This window comes from Rhododendron vialii, chromosome 1a, assembly GCF_030253575.1.
Source record: "Rhododendron vialii isolate Sample 1 chromosome 1a, ASM3025357v1".
In the NCBI taxonomy this organism is placed as follows: domain Eukaryota; kingdom Viridiplantae; phylum Streptophyta; class Magnoliopsida; order Ericales; family Ericaceae; genus Rhododendron; species Rhododendron vialii.
In genome coordinates, this window is record NC_080557.1 from 674,557 (window position 1) to 689,310 (window position 14,754).

A 14,754-nucleotide genomic window follows, 5' to 3' on the forward strand; every position below is an offset into this window, starting at 1 on the left:
GAAAAAGCACACGGGCTAGCTCCCAGCATGAATCTTCAATTTGTATTAATAATGGTGCGATGGTAGGATATGCTCTTTTTGCATCGATATGAATTGCACTTTTGTTCGTTTTGGGTTTCAAAATCCTTGCGCACAATCCCCGATCTCTTCTAAAATTAATTTTCAATTCAATTCGGTTCAAAATAAAGGGTATTGCCGAGGGAAAAAAGAAGAAGAAGGGTATTAAGTTATTAACAACTTCCACTGCCCCCACTAGAGGATGATGGGATTGGTCTCTCAATATTAGTCGAGAATGTGAAACAAACGTAGAGAATTAACTAGCAACCTCGCTATTAATCTCTCGGTACTATGAAAATCTCAATCCAAACTTATTTCGAACCCCGTCAAATCTGTCACGGTTCAAACGGGCCTTGGGGACCCCTAAAGCAAAACATTTGAACACAGGAGCCTCTAAAGATTAAAAAAAAAAAAAAAGAAAGAAAAAGAAAAAGAAAGAAGAGAATGGTAGATTTCATAATTTCGGAAAATTAGGATCTTTAACCAATTTGAGTGCATGCATCCTACTTTTAGGGGTGGCAAATGAGTGAGTTTGGGCCAAATTGGGTAAGTTATTAATGAGTTGGATCTTTAATGGGTCATTGACCCATTTAGACCCATTAATTACAAGTCTAATTACTCATATCCAATCCGACCCATTTATTTAAAAGCAAACCCGACCCGTCAATTAACCTAATTACATATATACTAAAATTTAAAATGACTAAAATATCAATGTATACTAAAATGACCATATTACCCCTATAAAATTAAATGACTAAAATATTTATGTACACTAAAATTACCAAATTACCCCTGTACACTTAATTACAGCAGTAAAATTGGAGGAAAACGGCTCAATTTAGCTCCAAATTTCTCTCCCATTCATTCTCTCTCTCTCTCTCTCTCTCTCTCTCTCATTCATTCACACACTCTCTCTCCAATTTCCCTCCTCCAAATTACCCCGTAATCATGTTTTTTTCTCTCTAAACTAATGTGCTTCCGTCTAAATTCATTTTCCCTCTCCTCTTACCCCTCTCTCTCTCCAACATGATTTTGATTCAATAAATCAATATTGTTGATTTCACACAGTAAAATTGGAAAAAATACTCCTCGCATTGAATATTGATCGACCAAATCAATAGCAATTTGCACAACAAAGGCAAGTAAAACAACCCCTCTCTCTCTCTCATCCACTGTTCCGATCCATGAAGAGCGATACTCCGATTCATTGATCCTTCCCTGCCTATTCAATTCAGCTATAGATACAGAACAATAATCTGGTGAATCTCCAGCCCAATGCCAAGGCTCCAAACAGCCGATTATTCAACAGAATTCTCCTCTTCAATTTGCTGCTGCAGTTGTGTTGGATCTGTTTATTTATCTCAACCGTCCAAATAAGCTGATTTTTGTTGAGTTATACTCATGACTTATTGAGTCATTTAAATTGATTCAATTAAAATTCAATTAATAAATAGATTAGATGTGTTAGACCCATTCTAACGCAGCTAATAAATGGACTGAGTTGGATCTATCTTTTAATGAATGAATTTAGATTATTTAATAAATTTGAATTTAATTTGCCATCCCTCGTTAAAATAAACGGACCCAGGTATCAGGACAGGTTATTTACTCGGTACTGGAATTTTGTAACATGTGGATACAGTATATTGGGAATCGATTCCCTTGCTAGGCTAGAGTGAATGCGGTTTGCGCATGTGGAGAAAATTTTGTCAACTTTTCGCAATTTATTTATTTTTGAAAAGCTTAGGGGAGTGGCCCTTCCACTTTTTGACATTTGTTCCATTCCATACGAAGTCGTGGACAACAAGTATGGCCTGTCTTCCGGTCTCATTGACGTTCTGATTTCTAAAAAATGTCTGAAATACCCCAAGGGGTGTCAATCTTGTTTTTTTTTTTTTTTTTTAACACGGAAGGATGAGAATTAATTTTATCTACCACCTCTACTAGGCAATTACTAACTAGGGAGGGATATGAGGATCATCTTAAACACACACACTTAACTCAAACTCCCGATGCCGATCAAAAAAAAAAAAACTCAAACTTCCGATGTGGGAGCCAACCCAGATCACAAGCCTAAGAGTCTTACATGCATATCGACAGGATTATCGTGATCGAATTAACAGGGCTGATACCTGAATCTAGCTCTCTCACAGGGGCGGGCCAAGACATCTTATTAACTTTTTAAATGATTGTTTCGTAATTAAATAGTCGGATTTCAATCTTCATGAAGGAGAGCTCTTCACGTCCATTAGCGTTCTTTTAACCTCCAATTTCTCTCTGTTTTGTTTATAGCATACGATCTTGAAGGACCATAATTTGTAGGAAGCGAGAACATGGGTCTCATTCTGCTAAGATTCTTATTTTTTAAGTGCTTATTTTCCGTTACGAAACATGTCATTCTTTCACAATATATCACATTTATTCAAAAAATAAGTACTTAATTTTAGCGGAATGGGGCCTTGACATCCACAGAGAGAGAATATTATTTAAAAAATTACGTAAAAATTCCTCTTTTATTAATCCAATGTATATATGTGCTTTGTCTATGATTCGGCATTCATGTATCTTAAAAATAATACTAATTATATGGTACTGGGATTTTTAGTTAATTTCTTTTCAAACAAAGGAACCCATATCAAATGATATTTCTCTTAGCTTTGTTTTTTTGCGCATGAAAATCCAACTTTTATTTGAATGCCTGATCCTCACATATTTAACCTTTTTAATGCCTAAAATCCAGGGGAGTGAAGGACTATTTCTTGAGAATATGCCTGTGAATGCAATCAGACCCTGAAAAATTTCAACTATCCTGAAAATTAGGAGTTCGTTGCTGAATATTAGGGTAGGGCAAATCTAGGGTACCTTTGTCATTTTGGGATTGATTCTTCAACCGTTGATCATTTTTGCATTTGGACTTGATCAACTTTGACTTTCTCGTTGACCAACCAAGCGGGCTCACTTGATTTTGACTCTTTGTTGACCATGAGTTCAGGCTCACTTGCTATGTGACACTCAATCATTAGCTCTTTCTAAAAGTGTCAAAAATGGGTGAAAACAGAAGCCCAACAAAACAACGAAATCAAATTACTAAAATAGGGTTTACGCGAAACAAAAGAATGTGACAGGGAGTTAGGAGAGTTTTGTGGGAAACAAAGGGTTGGTGGATTGCGCGATTGATGTATCCTGTGTACTTTTTATTGATGCAGATGCAATGTATTTACTGATAGATTTTTCAAACATATACATATGTAGGTAAACGGTTTGGTTCAGTTAGAATCATGGTTCCAAATTATGGAACTAGAGACGCAACCAAAATATCCGGTTCTCATTTTTTTTAGAACAAAACCAATCTATTAAACTACAGAACCAATCCAAATAGACCGGTTCTTAAGTACGGTTTACCGATTTTTTTTGACAACCCTTGTTCATACTGTCTAAAATTGCCAAAACACCCTTCCAATCATATCTTTCTTACAAATCGCACTCATCTATCACTTTTATTAAACAAGGCCTAAAACAATACTCCTAACACAATGAATAGGGAAAACCCAAAAAGTCATATAACCAGGCCAGGTCAGGTCAGGTTGGGCTACTAAATGCAAGCCCAAGGTTAGCCCCAATAACCTAACCAACCCAACCCAAGTCGCCGTCATTTCCCCATTCTGAACCACTCCCCATGAATCATAATCATAGGGCTTAAATACTTAAATGGTCCTTACAAAATAGAGTCGGTTTCAATTTTGTCATTGTAAAATTTTTTGTTTCAATTTTGTCCTTCCAGTTTGTGACTCATTTCAATATCACCCTTTCCGTTAACCAGTGGATGGAATTTGCCTACATGGATAACGAGAGGCTTAACAATACGTTTCTTATCAAAAACCCTTAGACAGGTTATCATCCTTCCTTGAAGGCGTCAACACTAGTTTCTTGCCGCACTTGCGAAGCTGATCCTTTTGACTGCTTGCACTGCTATTTGATGAATGGGTAGCCATTATTGAGGTCGATGATGCATCTGCTAAGTGATGGAGAGGGTTTTTGGTAAGGTTGATGATGTTGTTTGGGGATCGCATTTAGGGCTTCAAACGGGGAAGAACTGATTTGGGAGAAACCTTATTGCTCTGATTTTGGGGGGGAAAAGAACATGAGTAATATTGGGGGGAAGAAAGGTGGGGCCAGGTAGGTGTGCTGGTGCTGAAAAGGCTCCCACAAAAGGCTTTCGTTATCCACGTAGGCGAATTCCATCCACTGGTTGACGGTAAGGATGACATTGAAATGAGTCAAAAGCTGGAAGGACGAAATTGAAACAAAAAAATTTTCAAGGACGAAATTGAAACTCACTCTATTTTGTAAAGACCATTTAAGTATTCAAGCCTAATCATAGTAGTGGCTTCTGGAAACAATAATGCTACACTTATAACACTCTTTTACAACATTGCTGACATGGCTGTGGAGGGGCCCACTCACTTAACCCCAGTTTAAAAAAAAAAAAAAAGGAGAGAAAAGGGACCAAAATCCCTGGAATTCAAAATGCGTGGTTGTTTTTCCCAAATCACACCAAACATCGACCAAACTAGGGAGAGCGGGAGAGTGAGGCAACCACCCACCACTGCCGACCACCACCATTGCTTCCCCACCTCCGGCAACCACCTCCTATTGGCGAGAGACCCCTGTGCCTCTGTCAACCACCGCCACCGCACCGACGAGATTCAAAACCACGCAGAGAGAGGACTACGAACCAGATCGACGAACTTCAACCAAGGTCTCTCTCTCTCTCTGTATGTCAGTGGGTGTTTTATATTTGAACTGAAGTTTTTATTCTCATGGACAGCAACTTCTTGGTGACCCTAATTTTACTAGCACTATTAAGTTAGGGAATTGGTTTTATATTTTTTGGAAGAGCATCTTTTGGAATCCAATTTGTTGTTTATGGTGAAATTTTCTTTTTCGGATTGTATTTTGAGGCTCAATTTGCAACAAACACTTCCCAGCCTATGTTAGTAAAATTGGGTGTGCAACCATTATTGTCTATTGTATGTGTTCACTGTTGCATTTGTAAATTGATTCCTACAAGGTTCATTTCATATTGAAACCTAGACTTAGGAATTCCCAATTAGTGGTCAGTCATTCATCCCAATACAACTGATTATGGCTTTTGTTTATATTTGTAAATAAGAAATCTATTCTAAAAGTCGTTATGTGCTCTAATTGACTTTTGATTTTAATTAGACCCCTTTCTCATGTGCTATGTATCTAATATGTTTCCTTTGTTTCTAAAAAAGTAGATGATGTCGCCGGAGTCTATTCCGTCGGCAATGCCCTCTCCATCGCCGAAGCGGAGGACAAACGAAGATGACCAAATTGATTTTGGCAGGTATTTTTCCCATCCTGTAATATAATCCAATCAATTTTGATAGTACCCTAAAATACAATCTTTATGTCAATTCCATGCATTATTAAGAGGGGTTTTTTTTCTTCAATTTTGCAGAGTCACTGGAGAAGAAGAAGAGTTATGGAGTGGATATAGTGAAAATGAAGAAGAGGTAGGTCCTTCAAACAAAGAGTGTGATGGGATAAATACTACTGAGGATGGGAATGAGGCAATAGAAAATTGTGAAGATAGAGTTGAGGAACCAAAAGTGGGAATGACATTTGACTCATTAGACAAAGCTTATTTCTATTACTGTCAATTTGCTAAAGAAAAAGGGTTTGCTGTGTGCAAAAGAACATCGAGAAAGGGAAAAGATGGGAAGTTGAGTTATGTAACTCTTTCTTGCAGTCGTGGTGGAAAGGCAAAGGTGACAACAAGCAACCTAGCAAAACCACGTCCGCAATCCAAAATTGATTGTCCAGCTCACGTTACTGTTGTTATACTGCCGGATGGAAAGTGGAGGTTAAACCGGATTGTTTGGGAGCACAATCATGTATAGAGCCCTTCAAAGGTACGGTATTTCAAATGCAATAGGATACTTGATGAGCATGTCAAAAGAAAGCTTGAACTAAATGATAAAGCCGGGATCAACCTAAACAAGACTTATGACTCACTTCAGATTGAGGCTGGGGGACCTGATAAGCTTCCGTATGGTCAGAAAGATTGCCGAAATTATGTGGATAAAGTGCGACGTTCACTAGTTAAGGAAGGAGATGCTGAGGCAATGCACAATTATTTCATGAAGATGAAAGCCGACAATTCTGACTTCTTTTTTGCAATGGATTTGGATGATAATGGTCGATTAAGAAATGTCTTCTGGGCTGATGCAAGGAGTAGGGCAGCTTGTAAGGAGTTCGGTGATGTTGTAACTTTTGACACAACGTACTTGGTAAACAGGTATAACATGCCTTTTGCTCCATTTGTAGGTGTGAATTATCATGGTCAATCTATTTTATTGGGATGTGGGCTAATCTCTCATGAAGATACAGAGTCATTTTCGTGGCTATTTCAAACTTGGAAGACATGCATGTGGGGTCGTGCTCCGAGAGCAATTATTACCGACCAATGTTTGGCTATGAAGAATGGTATAGAAAAAATATTCCCTAACACCCGACATCGGTGGTGCATATGGCATATTATGAAAAAGTTGCCTGAAAAATTGAATGGGTACAACGCCTACGAGAAAATTAGGGTGTGTATGCGCAAGGTTGTTTATGATTCACTGACAATAAAACAATTTGAGGATACTTGGGATATATTCATCAAAAAGTATGAGCTTCAAAGTAATACATGGTTACATGGGTTGTATCTGGAAAGGAAACGATGGGTGCCTGCTTATTTGAAAGATATGTTTTGGGCGGGGATGTCATCCACACAAAGAAGCGAGAGTATGAATGCATATTTCGATGGTTACATTCATAAAAAGACGACCTTGAAACAGTTTGTGGAGCAGTATGAAAATGCTTTGGCGAATAAGATAGAGAGTGAAAATGAACTAGATGCGAAAAGTCTCCACACTTATATCCCGTTACTAACTGAAGATGAGTTGGAGAAGCAATTTCAAAGTGCTTACATGAATTCAAAGTTTTAGGAGTTTCAAAAGCAGTTTTTTGAAAAACTTGACTGTTTGTGTTCAAAGACAAAAGAATGTGGTATTATGTCCGAATATGAGGTACAAGAGTGGGTTACATTTGGAGAAGAAGAAGAGAAAAAGAGGAAACAAGTGTCATTTACTGTCGATTTTAATTCTGAAACCAATGAAACACATTGTAATTGTCGATTGTTTGATTTTAGAGGAATGGTGTGCAAACACCAATTGATGGTGTGGTTTCAAAGAGGAATTCAAAAAGTGCCTGACAAGTATGTGTTGAAAAGATGGTGCAAAAATGTGAAAAGGGTACACACTAAAGTTCGGATATGTTACGATAAGTTGTCAACGTCAATTGAAACGCGTCGGCATGACAATATGTGCAATCTCTTTAATGAGGTTGCTGATTTAGCAGAAGCATCTCAAGAGAAGTACGATATGGTGATGACACGGGTACATGAACTAAAACGAGAGTTGATGGACGTTTCGGTTAATTGTGAAAGTAATGTGGGTTTCAAAACTCCTAATGATTCATTTTCACTTGGAGATGAGGTTATTAAAACCAAACAGAGTACGAACATACTTGACCCGGAAGGTCTTCGTCGAAAAGGGAGACCGCCGTGTAAAAGGATGCAAGGTGTTGTGAAAAAAGCTGTTAAGAAGAAAATAGAAAAGAAGAAGACGACATTGCCCAGGGAAAAAGCTAAGATATAAGTTCTTTATGATTTGTTAATATGGACATATAATAATATTCGATGAATACTTAATAATTATTTTATTTGCTAATTTCAGGAGGTTGAGGAGATTGTGGTTGACCATGTGTTTGGGACACAAGAGAGTGTTGTCAATGTAAATGTAAGAAATTTTAGTTTATTGCACAATTTCATGAATCATGTTAAAGTTATTGTTAATTCTCATTTTTATTGTTGGCCAGAGTCATCAAAGCTACATGGGGCAATCAATGTGGCCAAACTTGATGCCCCATAATATGCAACCGAATATGGCACAAGGTGGAAGCATCTTCCAATTTTCTCGAAGTTCATGCCCAACTGGAACAGGCTTCAACCAATTCATGTATATGTTTCCAAGTTCACAAACAAACATGCCATCCTTATTCAATAGTCATGATTGGAGAGGGCACTCAAATATTACAAGCAGACAAGTTTGGGGATGAGGGCAATTAAGTTTTTTGGAGACTCAAGGGCAATGTGTTTGAGGACCACCGCAAAGGCATTATGCTTCCATAAACTTAATTGCCCTTGATCACAACAGTACAACAAATAGAGTGGTTCCAAGAAAATAGTACCAAAACAAGGCATGACTAGCCATAACAGTTGCACAAGCATGAACATACTACCATCAAAAGAAGGCTTTTTCAGCCAAAACAAGGCTGAAAGAACAGTAGCAAACAAAGCCACTTTCAGCCATTAATTGTATCAAAACAAGGCTGTGCCATAACAAAAAAAATAAGGTTGCACCATAAAAGTAGTAGCAAATGAATTTTTTTTTTCCTGAAGTTGGACATGTAGAAACTACCAAGCAATCAGCAATGTTTTTCCAGTGAGAAAAGATTACAAATAACTGCAACCGTTTTCCTTTTGTCAATCTGCAGAATTGGTTTGCCTGGACCGTTACTGTCCCTTAAAATGACACACATACAAATCAAGAACTTTTGGCCCAGGGGACTTCAACTGGTTCAATCATATTCAACAACTAAGGGAATGTCGAAAAGAGTTGGTTAAAGGAAGCAGGGGTCAGGAGTTCATAGAGTAGATGTTTAGAAAAAGTAACTCGAACGAGTTAATTTGTCGAATACCATTTGAAAACTCAACTTCACTACTACAACAGACAAGTCATAAAACTGCTTTTCATATAAGGCTTTTCTACTGCTCATGTAAGACTTTTCTACAGCTCAACTAACCGAATGACGCAAAACAATAGATATTACATAGGATAAGGTGCACGCACCTAGCTTGTGCCAACCTACAAGTTGTATATTATATACAGGGCTAGTGTAATTTTTTTTTTTGCACATCCATACCAGCGAAGCAATAAAATTAGGGCTTCGAACTCATACAATTCAGATGGAAGCTCGTGCAAGTGCAGGGTAATTTGGGGGTTTTCCAATTACAAGGCAAATTTCGAATTAGGGTTCTTTTGTAACCCAAAAAACTGAGTTGAAGGCTCAAATATAGAACACCCACAGACACAAAGAGAGAGAGAGATAGAGAGAGAGACCTTGGTCGTTGATCTGGTTCGTAGTCCTCTCTCTGCGTGATTTTGAATCTCGTCGGTGCGGTGGTGGTGGTTGCCGGAGGCACAGGGGTCTCTCGTTGATGGGAGGTGGTCACCGGAGGTGGGGAGGCAGTGGTGGCGGTCGGCGGTGGTGGGAGGTCGCCTCACTCTCCCTAGTTGTTGAAGTCTGGTGTGATTTGGAAAAACAATCGCATGTTTTGAATTCCAGGGATTTCAGTCCCTTTTCTCTCTCCTTTTTTTTTTAACTGGATTAAGTGAGTGAATCCCCTCCACTGCCATGTCAGCAATGTTGTAAAGATGTTGTAAAAGAAGGTTGTAAGTGTAGCATTATTGATAAAACCAGATCTAGGGTTCAGCTTGGGCTTATCTGTGAGAAACCAGATCTAGGATTTGCTATGGCTCTCCGGATTCTCCTTAGCAGCGGAAGAGGAGGGAACGCCGTTGTTCGCCAACGCTGCAAAACTGGAATTTCAGAGCTTTTAAAAAGCTGCTTCTCAACCCCAATCATCATCAACACCATCCACCATCGGCGGGGATGCCATTTTTCAATGGCCGATTGGCTTGCTGGTCGTTCAATAGGGATTAGTTTCTCCCACTATCCAAAAGATTCATACATCTTTCAAACCATCACGGCCACCATCATGGATCCCCAAAACAATATCGAAATTGTGAGCATAGCCCAGTCTGCCGTGAACGAACACAATTCGAAAAGCGAAGACGACGAGGCGGAGAAGGGGGCTAAGGGTAATCTTCGGTTCGTGGAGGTGCTGGAAGCCAGCCTTGAATATGACCGGGGAATAACCAAATTTATCATCACGTTCAGCGCAGTCGACGAGGAGGATTGCGCCGGCGGCCTCACCAAACGTTACAAAGCAATTGTTTCCCAGTCGACGACCACTGGTGTCCTCACGTTGAATAATTTGGGCCCCAACTCTACTCCCTTCCAGGACGATTTTATAAACGGTAAAGTTCTTCCACTTTTTCATGTTTAGTGGAGTATTTTTTTTTCTTCGTATTTATAGCATTGAGAGAGAGAGGCTTTTCATCTGCTATCGTGCTTTCTTCTTCTTTTATTTTTTATCCTCGCCCACTTTTCGGCTTTTCATTCTTCAACATTCCTACACGAACATAATTCTAATGCACCTTTGTATTTAGGAAAATAGAAAACAGAAGCATGAGTAGAAAACTGAATAGGGCACTTAATGGGAATACAAGAAACAAATATAGTATGAGATTAGGCACACGCAGTCTATTTGACAAACGCAGTTTAAGGTGATGATCCACACTGTATTGCAAGATATGGTGTTTATTTATTTTTAGTAGGATAAAATAACGAAGTGTCCACAGCGAGGCAAAATTGATGAAACATTGCCTGACAGATAATCAAGTCGATAAAATTGAGTAGTAAAAATTAAAAAGGTGAGCTTTAGGGGCACTCAGTTAAGTTGAGAGCAGTTGTCAAATCTTAGAAGGAGAGAAGAAATAGTTTACCAAATTGATAGAAACATTGCCTGACAGATGATCATGTTTATAAAATTGAGGAGTAAAAACTAAATAAGTGAGCTTTAGGGGCACTCAGTTAAGTTGAGAGCAGTTGTCAAATCTTAGAAGGAGAGAAGAAATAGTTTACCAAATTGATGAAACATTGCCTGACAGATGATCATGTTTATAAAATTGAGGAGTAAAAACTAAAAAAGTGAGCTTTAGGGGCACTCAGTTAAGTTGAGAGCAGTTGTCAAATCTTAGAAGGAGAGAAGAAATAGTTTACCAAATTGATGAAACATTGCCTGACAGATGATCATGTTTATAAAATTGAGGAGTAAAAACTAAAAAAGTGAGCTTTAGGGGCACTCAGTTAAGTTGAGAGCAGTTGTCAAATCTTAGAAGGAGAGAAGAAATAGTTTACTAACAATGACGTTATGACTTAAAAAAGACCTTACATAGCTTTAAAAGAGGGAGACCCTGTGGTGTTCTCCCTTTGAACATTGTAGTATGTTTGGGAAGATAGCGCCTAAAGTGGCTGGAAAGATGCTTCTGGGAAGATGGTGGCCTCTTGATTTCTGGAGACCAGTGGACTAGTGTAGGTGGAGGTGGTGAGAGCTGAGCGGGGGGGGGGGGGGGGGGGGGGGGGGGGGGTGTGGTGGTGGCAATAGTCACTAAACTTAGGGGAGAAAATAAAAGGCTAAAGGGTTGGTGGATTTCATAAATGAGGAGCCATTTTGTCTAATGGTTGAATATGACGATTGACTTCTGTAAGCAATATACCACTAGCATCAGCAAGAGCAATTAGAGTTGAACCGAAAATAGTTTGAGATCCATCCGTTGGTTAGCTTAACGAAGTGCCAGTCTTGATCTTTGTAGCCAAAGAATAGAGGGAGAGACAGAAGGGGGAGGAGGCAGCCTGTGTTAGACACATGGTGCTTCCCTGTGAAAGGAATGAGAAAATTGATTATCGAGTCATTTGACGTGCGCACACCCATACTGGAAAAGAAGAAAAGGTTTTACAACAGTCACCACTAAGTACAGTGGAAAGACTGACAGGCGCAAACACTTCCGTTTAACCAATCAAATCAAAATTTTCCTCCCATGTACGTTTGAGTCCACAAAAGAAAATAGTGTTGTCCCTTTCAAAAGATTATGTATTCAGGTCAGGGACTTTACATTTTTCATCACTCTTCCACCCTACTTGTATACCTGCTATGCTTTTTCATTCAAGTTCTCAATGTGTGGATATGCTGTTATATTGTTTGACAACATTCTCTCTAACTCTGACCCTGGAACTTGAACAAGTCCCTGCATAGACAACATAGATGGATGGTAATGCGGCTAATGTGCGGGGGCAGAATGGTGTCAATGCACAATCTGTGAAGTTTAGAGACTAGAAATTCTAACCTTGCCCCTGAATGATTTCATTCATAGTCTTGTAAGAAGGCTTATGATACCAAACTTTTGGTGAGGAGAAAGGCATGTGTGTATCTATCCCAGATTCTTCTTCTTCTTCTTTTGGGCTGCTTTTTTTTTTCCGATGCCGGGAATTTCCTTGCATATTTCTTTTCTGCTGCCTTTTTTTTTTCTTTTTGTTTTAGTCACCAGGAATTTCCTTGCATATTGCTTTCCTGAATTATTTTATTTTTTACGGCATAGAATTGGTAAATAATAATATCTTAATAGTATTATTTACTGTATAATTGCCAACTAAAAAGTAGCCTATCAAGTAACCAGCATTTCCCTACTTTGAATTTGTAATGGATGAATAGTCTATATGGCGGTGGGAAGAAACCTTGGTCACATAGTGCTGGTTCGTGAGCGAAACATCCCATACTACTAGGGGCGGAGCCAGGATTTACTGGCAGTGGGGTCAATTATCTACGATAAATAAATTCTATTTTTCGTACTTGATGATCTGGAATACACTGAAATGCCAAATAGAAAGGAGTGTAACACATAATCATCTGCAATTATGCTCCAAAAAAATACACCGAAATGCCAAACATTTTATAAAGTAGTTAAGTGGAAATCTATTCATAACATATAATTGTGTTTGCGATTGACCCATACGATATTCATATTTTGTGGATGTCAAGTCAATGCACAACAACATAAATTAAATTCTTCTTGCCCAAAATAACACACAAGTTAAATTCTTACAAGATTCTCAATCACAAGGTCCAAAACTAATTTGCTTTTCAAAAAAAAGAAGAAGGTCCAACTTAGTAACACAATGGCGTATAATTCCTTTACCTGCAGAGTTTATAAAAATTGGGGGAAAAATTTCCTAATATGTAGCCAAGAACTTTAACTATGCCAAACCCAACAAAGGTTTCCCAAGTTGGGGGATGAAGAAGACAAAAAAGCATGAGCTGTGAAGGGCAAGGTGCTGTAATTTTTGCTGCTCTTTGGGGCAAGAATACATTTTACATATGGGGCAAGTTAATTAAATTCCCAAAGAAATCACACTTATCCAATGAAAACTTAACACCTTAGTGGGGTCAAGGAACCCCCCTTGACCCTTAATCCCTCCGCCTTTGCATACTACTACAATTTGCGAGAGCGAGGATTAAGAGCAGGTGCGTTGGCAGTTTTGAAGGACTGTGGGACATAGGAAGAAACAACAGCTATGTTTTAACGCATGTTTTGACTTTGCTTGTGCATTATTTATTGCGCAATTTAAGTCTTGTAATTGATGATCATATGTTTGTGTGTTAGCATGTGTATGATGTTAATGGTTTGACATATAAGGATAAGGCTTTACTGGGAATTGCCTTTGATTTCCCTATCGTACTTCCTGAATGCCAATTTCATGTATGTTTTCTGTTTGTTTTTATTATAGTACTTCAGTCTTGGCAAGTTTCAGTTTCAAACGACATTAATAAATCTTGGGCAAGTTTTTCTCATGAGATTGTAGTTTAAAGCCTCTTACTTGTAGTGATGGAGTTTATATTTCTTCCTACTGCCAAACGGCCTGTGTAGTTTGGATATTGTCAAGTGTCACCCAATTGTGTAATCTTTTCCACTGTTGGGAGCGATTGTTGTGTCATTTTTACTTTGGCCGCTTCAACCAATTTAGTGGTATAATTGTTAAGCTTCGTGGGGAAACTGATTCTTGTGAAAGTGTAAATCAATGCTGAAATTGAAAATGAACTATTCTCTGTGGTATCTTAGCAGGTCATCTTTGTTGAGACTTGGAGGCTGTGGGATAATTGTGTGGCAATTAATGCTTAAATTCGTTGATCATTACAGTTGTACGTATCTTTGATTGATTTTATGTTTTTGTTTAAGCAGGTGAGTACCGATATAGGAAGGAGGCAGTGAAGATGCATTAATCGTATGGATGTTCAAGTGTTTGTGAATGGTGTTTTTGCCGGTTTAACTTAATGTCATGTTTTTGCTGGTTAATTTAGGTTATGTTGTGTTATGTTTGAGTCGTGTATTTTATTCCCTTTAAAACTGATGTAGAAGCACAGAGATGCACTTAAATTATGTCTTATATTTTCATATTTTGCATAACTTTTGTTTGGACTTGAAGACCAAATATGCAGCCCCCTGTGTTTTGCAGAAAACAAGGCGGTTTTGCTGCCAAAAATGTAGCCAGTAATTCACAGTAACAGCGAAGATAAATACAGGTATCTAGCATTTACCAACACAAACCCTAGTTTGACATCACTCCTCCAGAAACCACAGTCAAACACCAAAGCCAGAATTCCTAGTTGGCCATCACTCCATCCCAAACCAAAGCCTCCCGACACTAGTAGAGCCCTCATCTTTTTCTCACCCAGAAACAGATAAGAGGGAGAGGGGGTGAGCGAGGAACTGGGGGATGGTGCTGTGTGGCTAGCGAATAGCATTGTGCTGTGCATCATCCCGAGATCCACCGTCATAGGTGCCCGAATGGAGCACCAACATCAGAGGTGGAGTAGCACGC

General features: G+C 38.7%; 1 protein-coding gene and 1 pseudogene across 1 annotated transcript; both read left to right on the plus strand.

Annotated features, from left to right (window-relative positions):
- The first annotated feature begins 3,593 nt into the window (after positions 1–3,593).
- On the plus strand, positions 3,594–8,297 carry LOC131315655 (protein FAR1-RELATED SEQUENCE 6-like; annotated as a pseudogene).
- A 73-nt stretch (positions 8,298–8,370) lies between these two features.
- Positions 8,371–14,339, plus strand: LOC131335530 (uncharacterized). Its single transcript, XM_058370933.1, has 2 exons — positions 8,371–10,295; positions 14,115–14,339. The coding sequence occupies exons 1-2, from the start codon at positions 9,728–9,730 to the stop codon at positions 14,153–14,155; spliced, it is 609 nt and encodes a 202-aa protein (XP_058226916.1). The 5' UTR covers positions 8,371–9,727; the 3' UTR covers positions 14,156–14,339.
- The last annotated feature ends 415 nt before the right edge of the window (positions 14,340–14,754 follow it).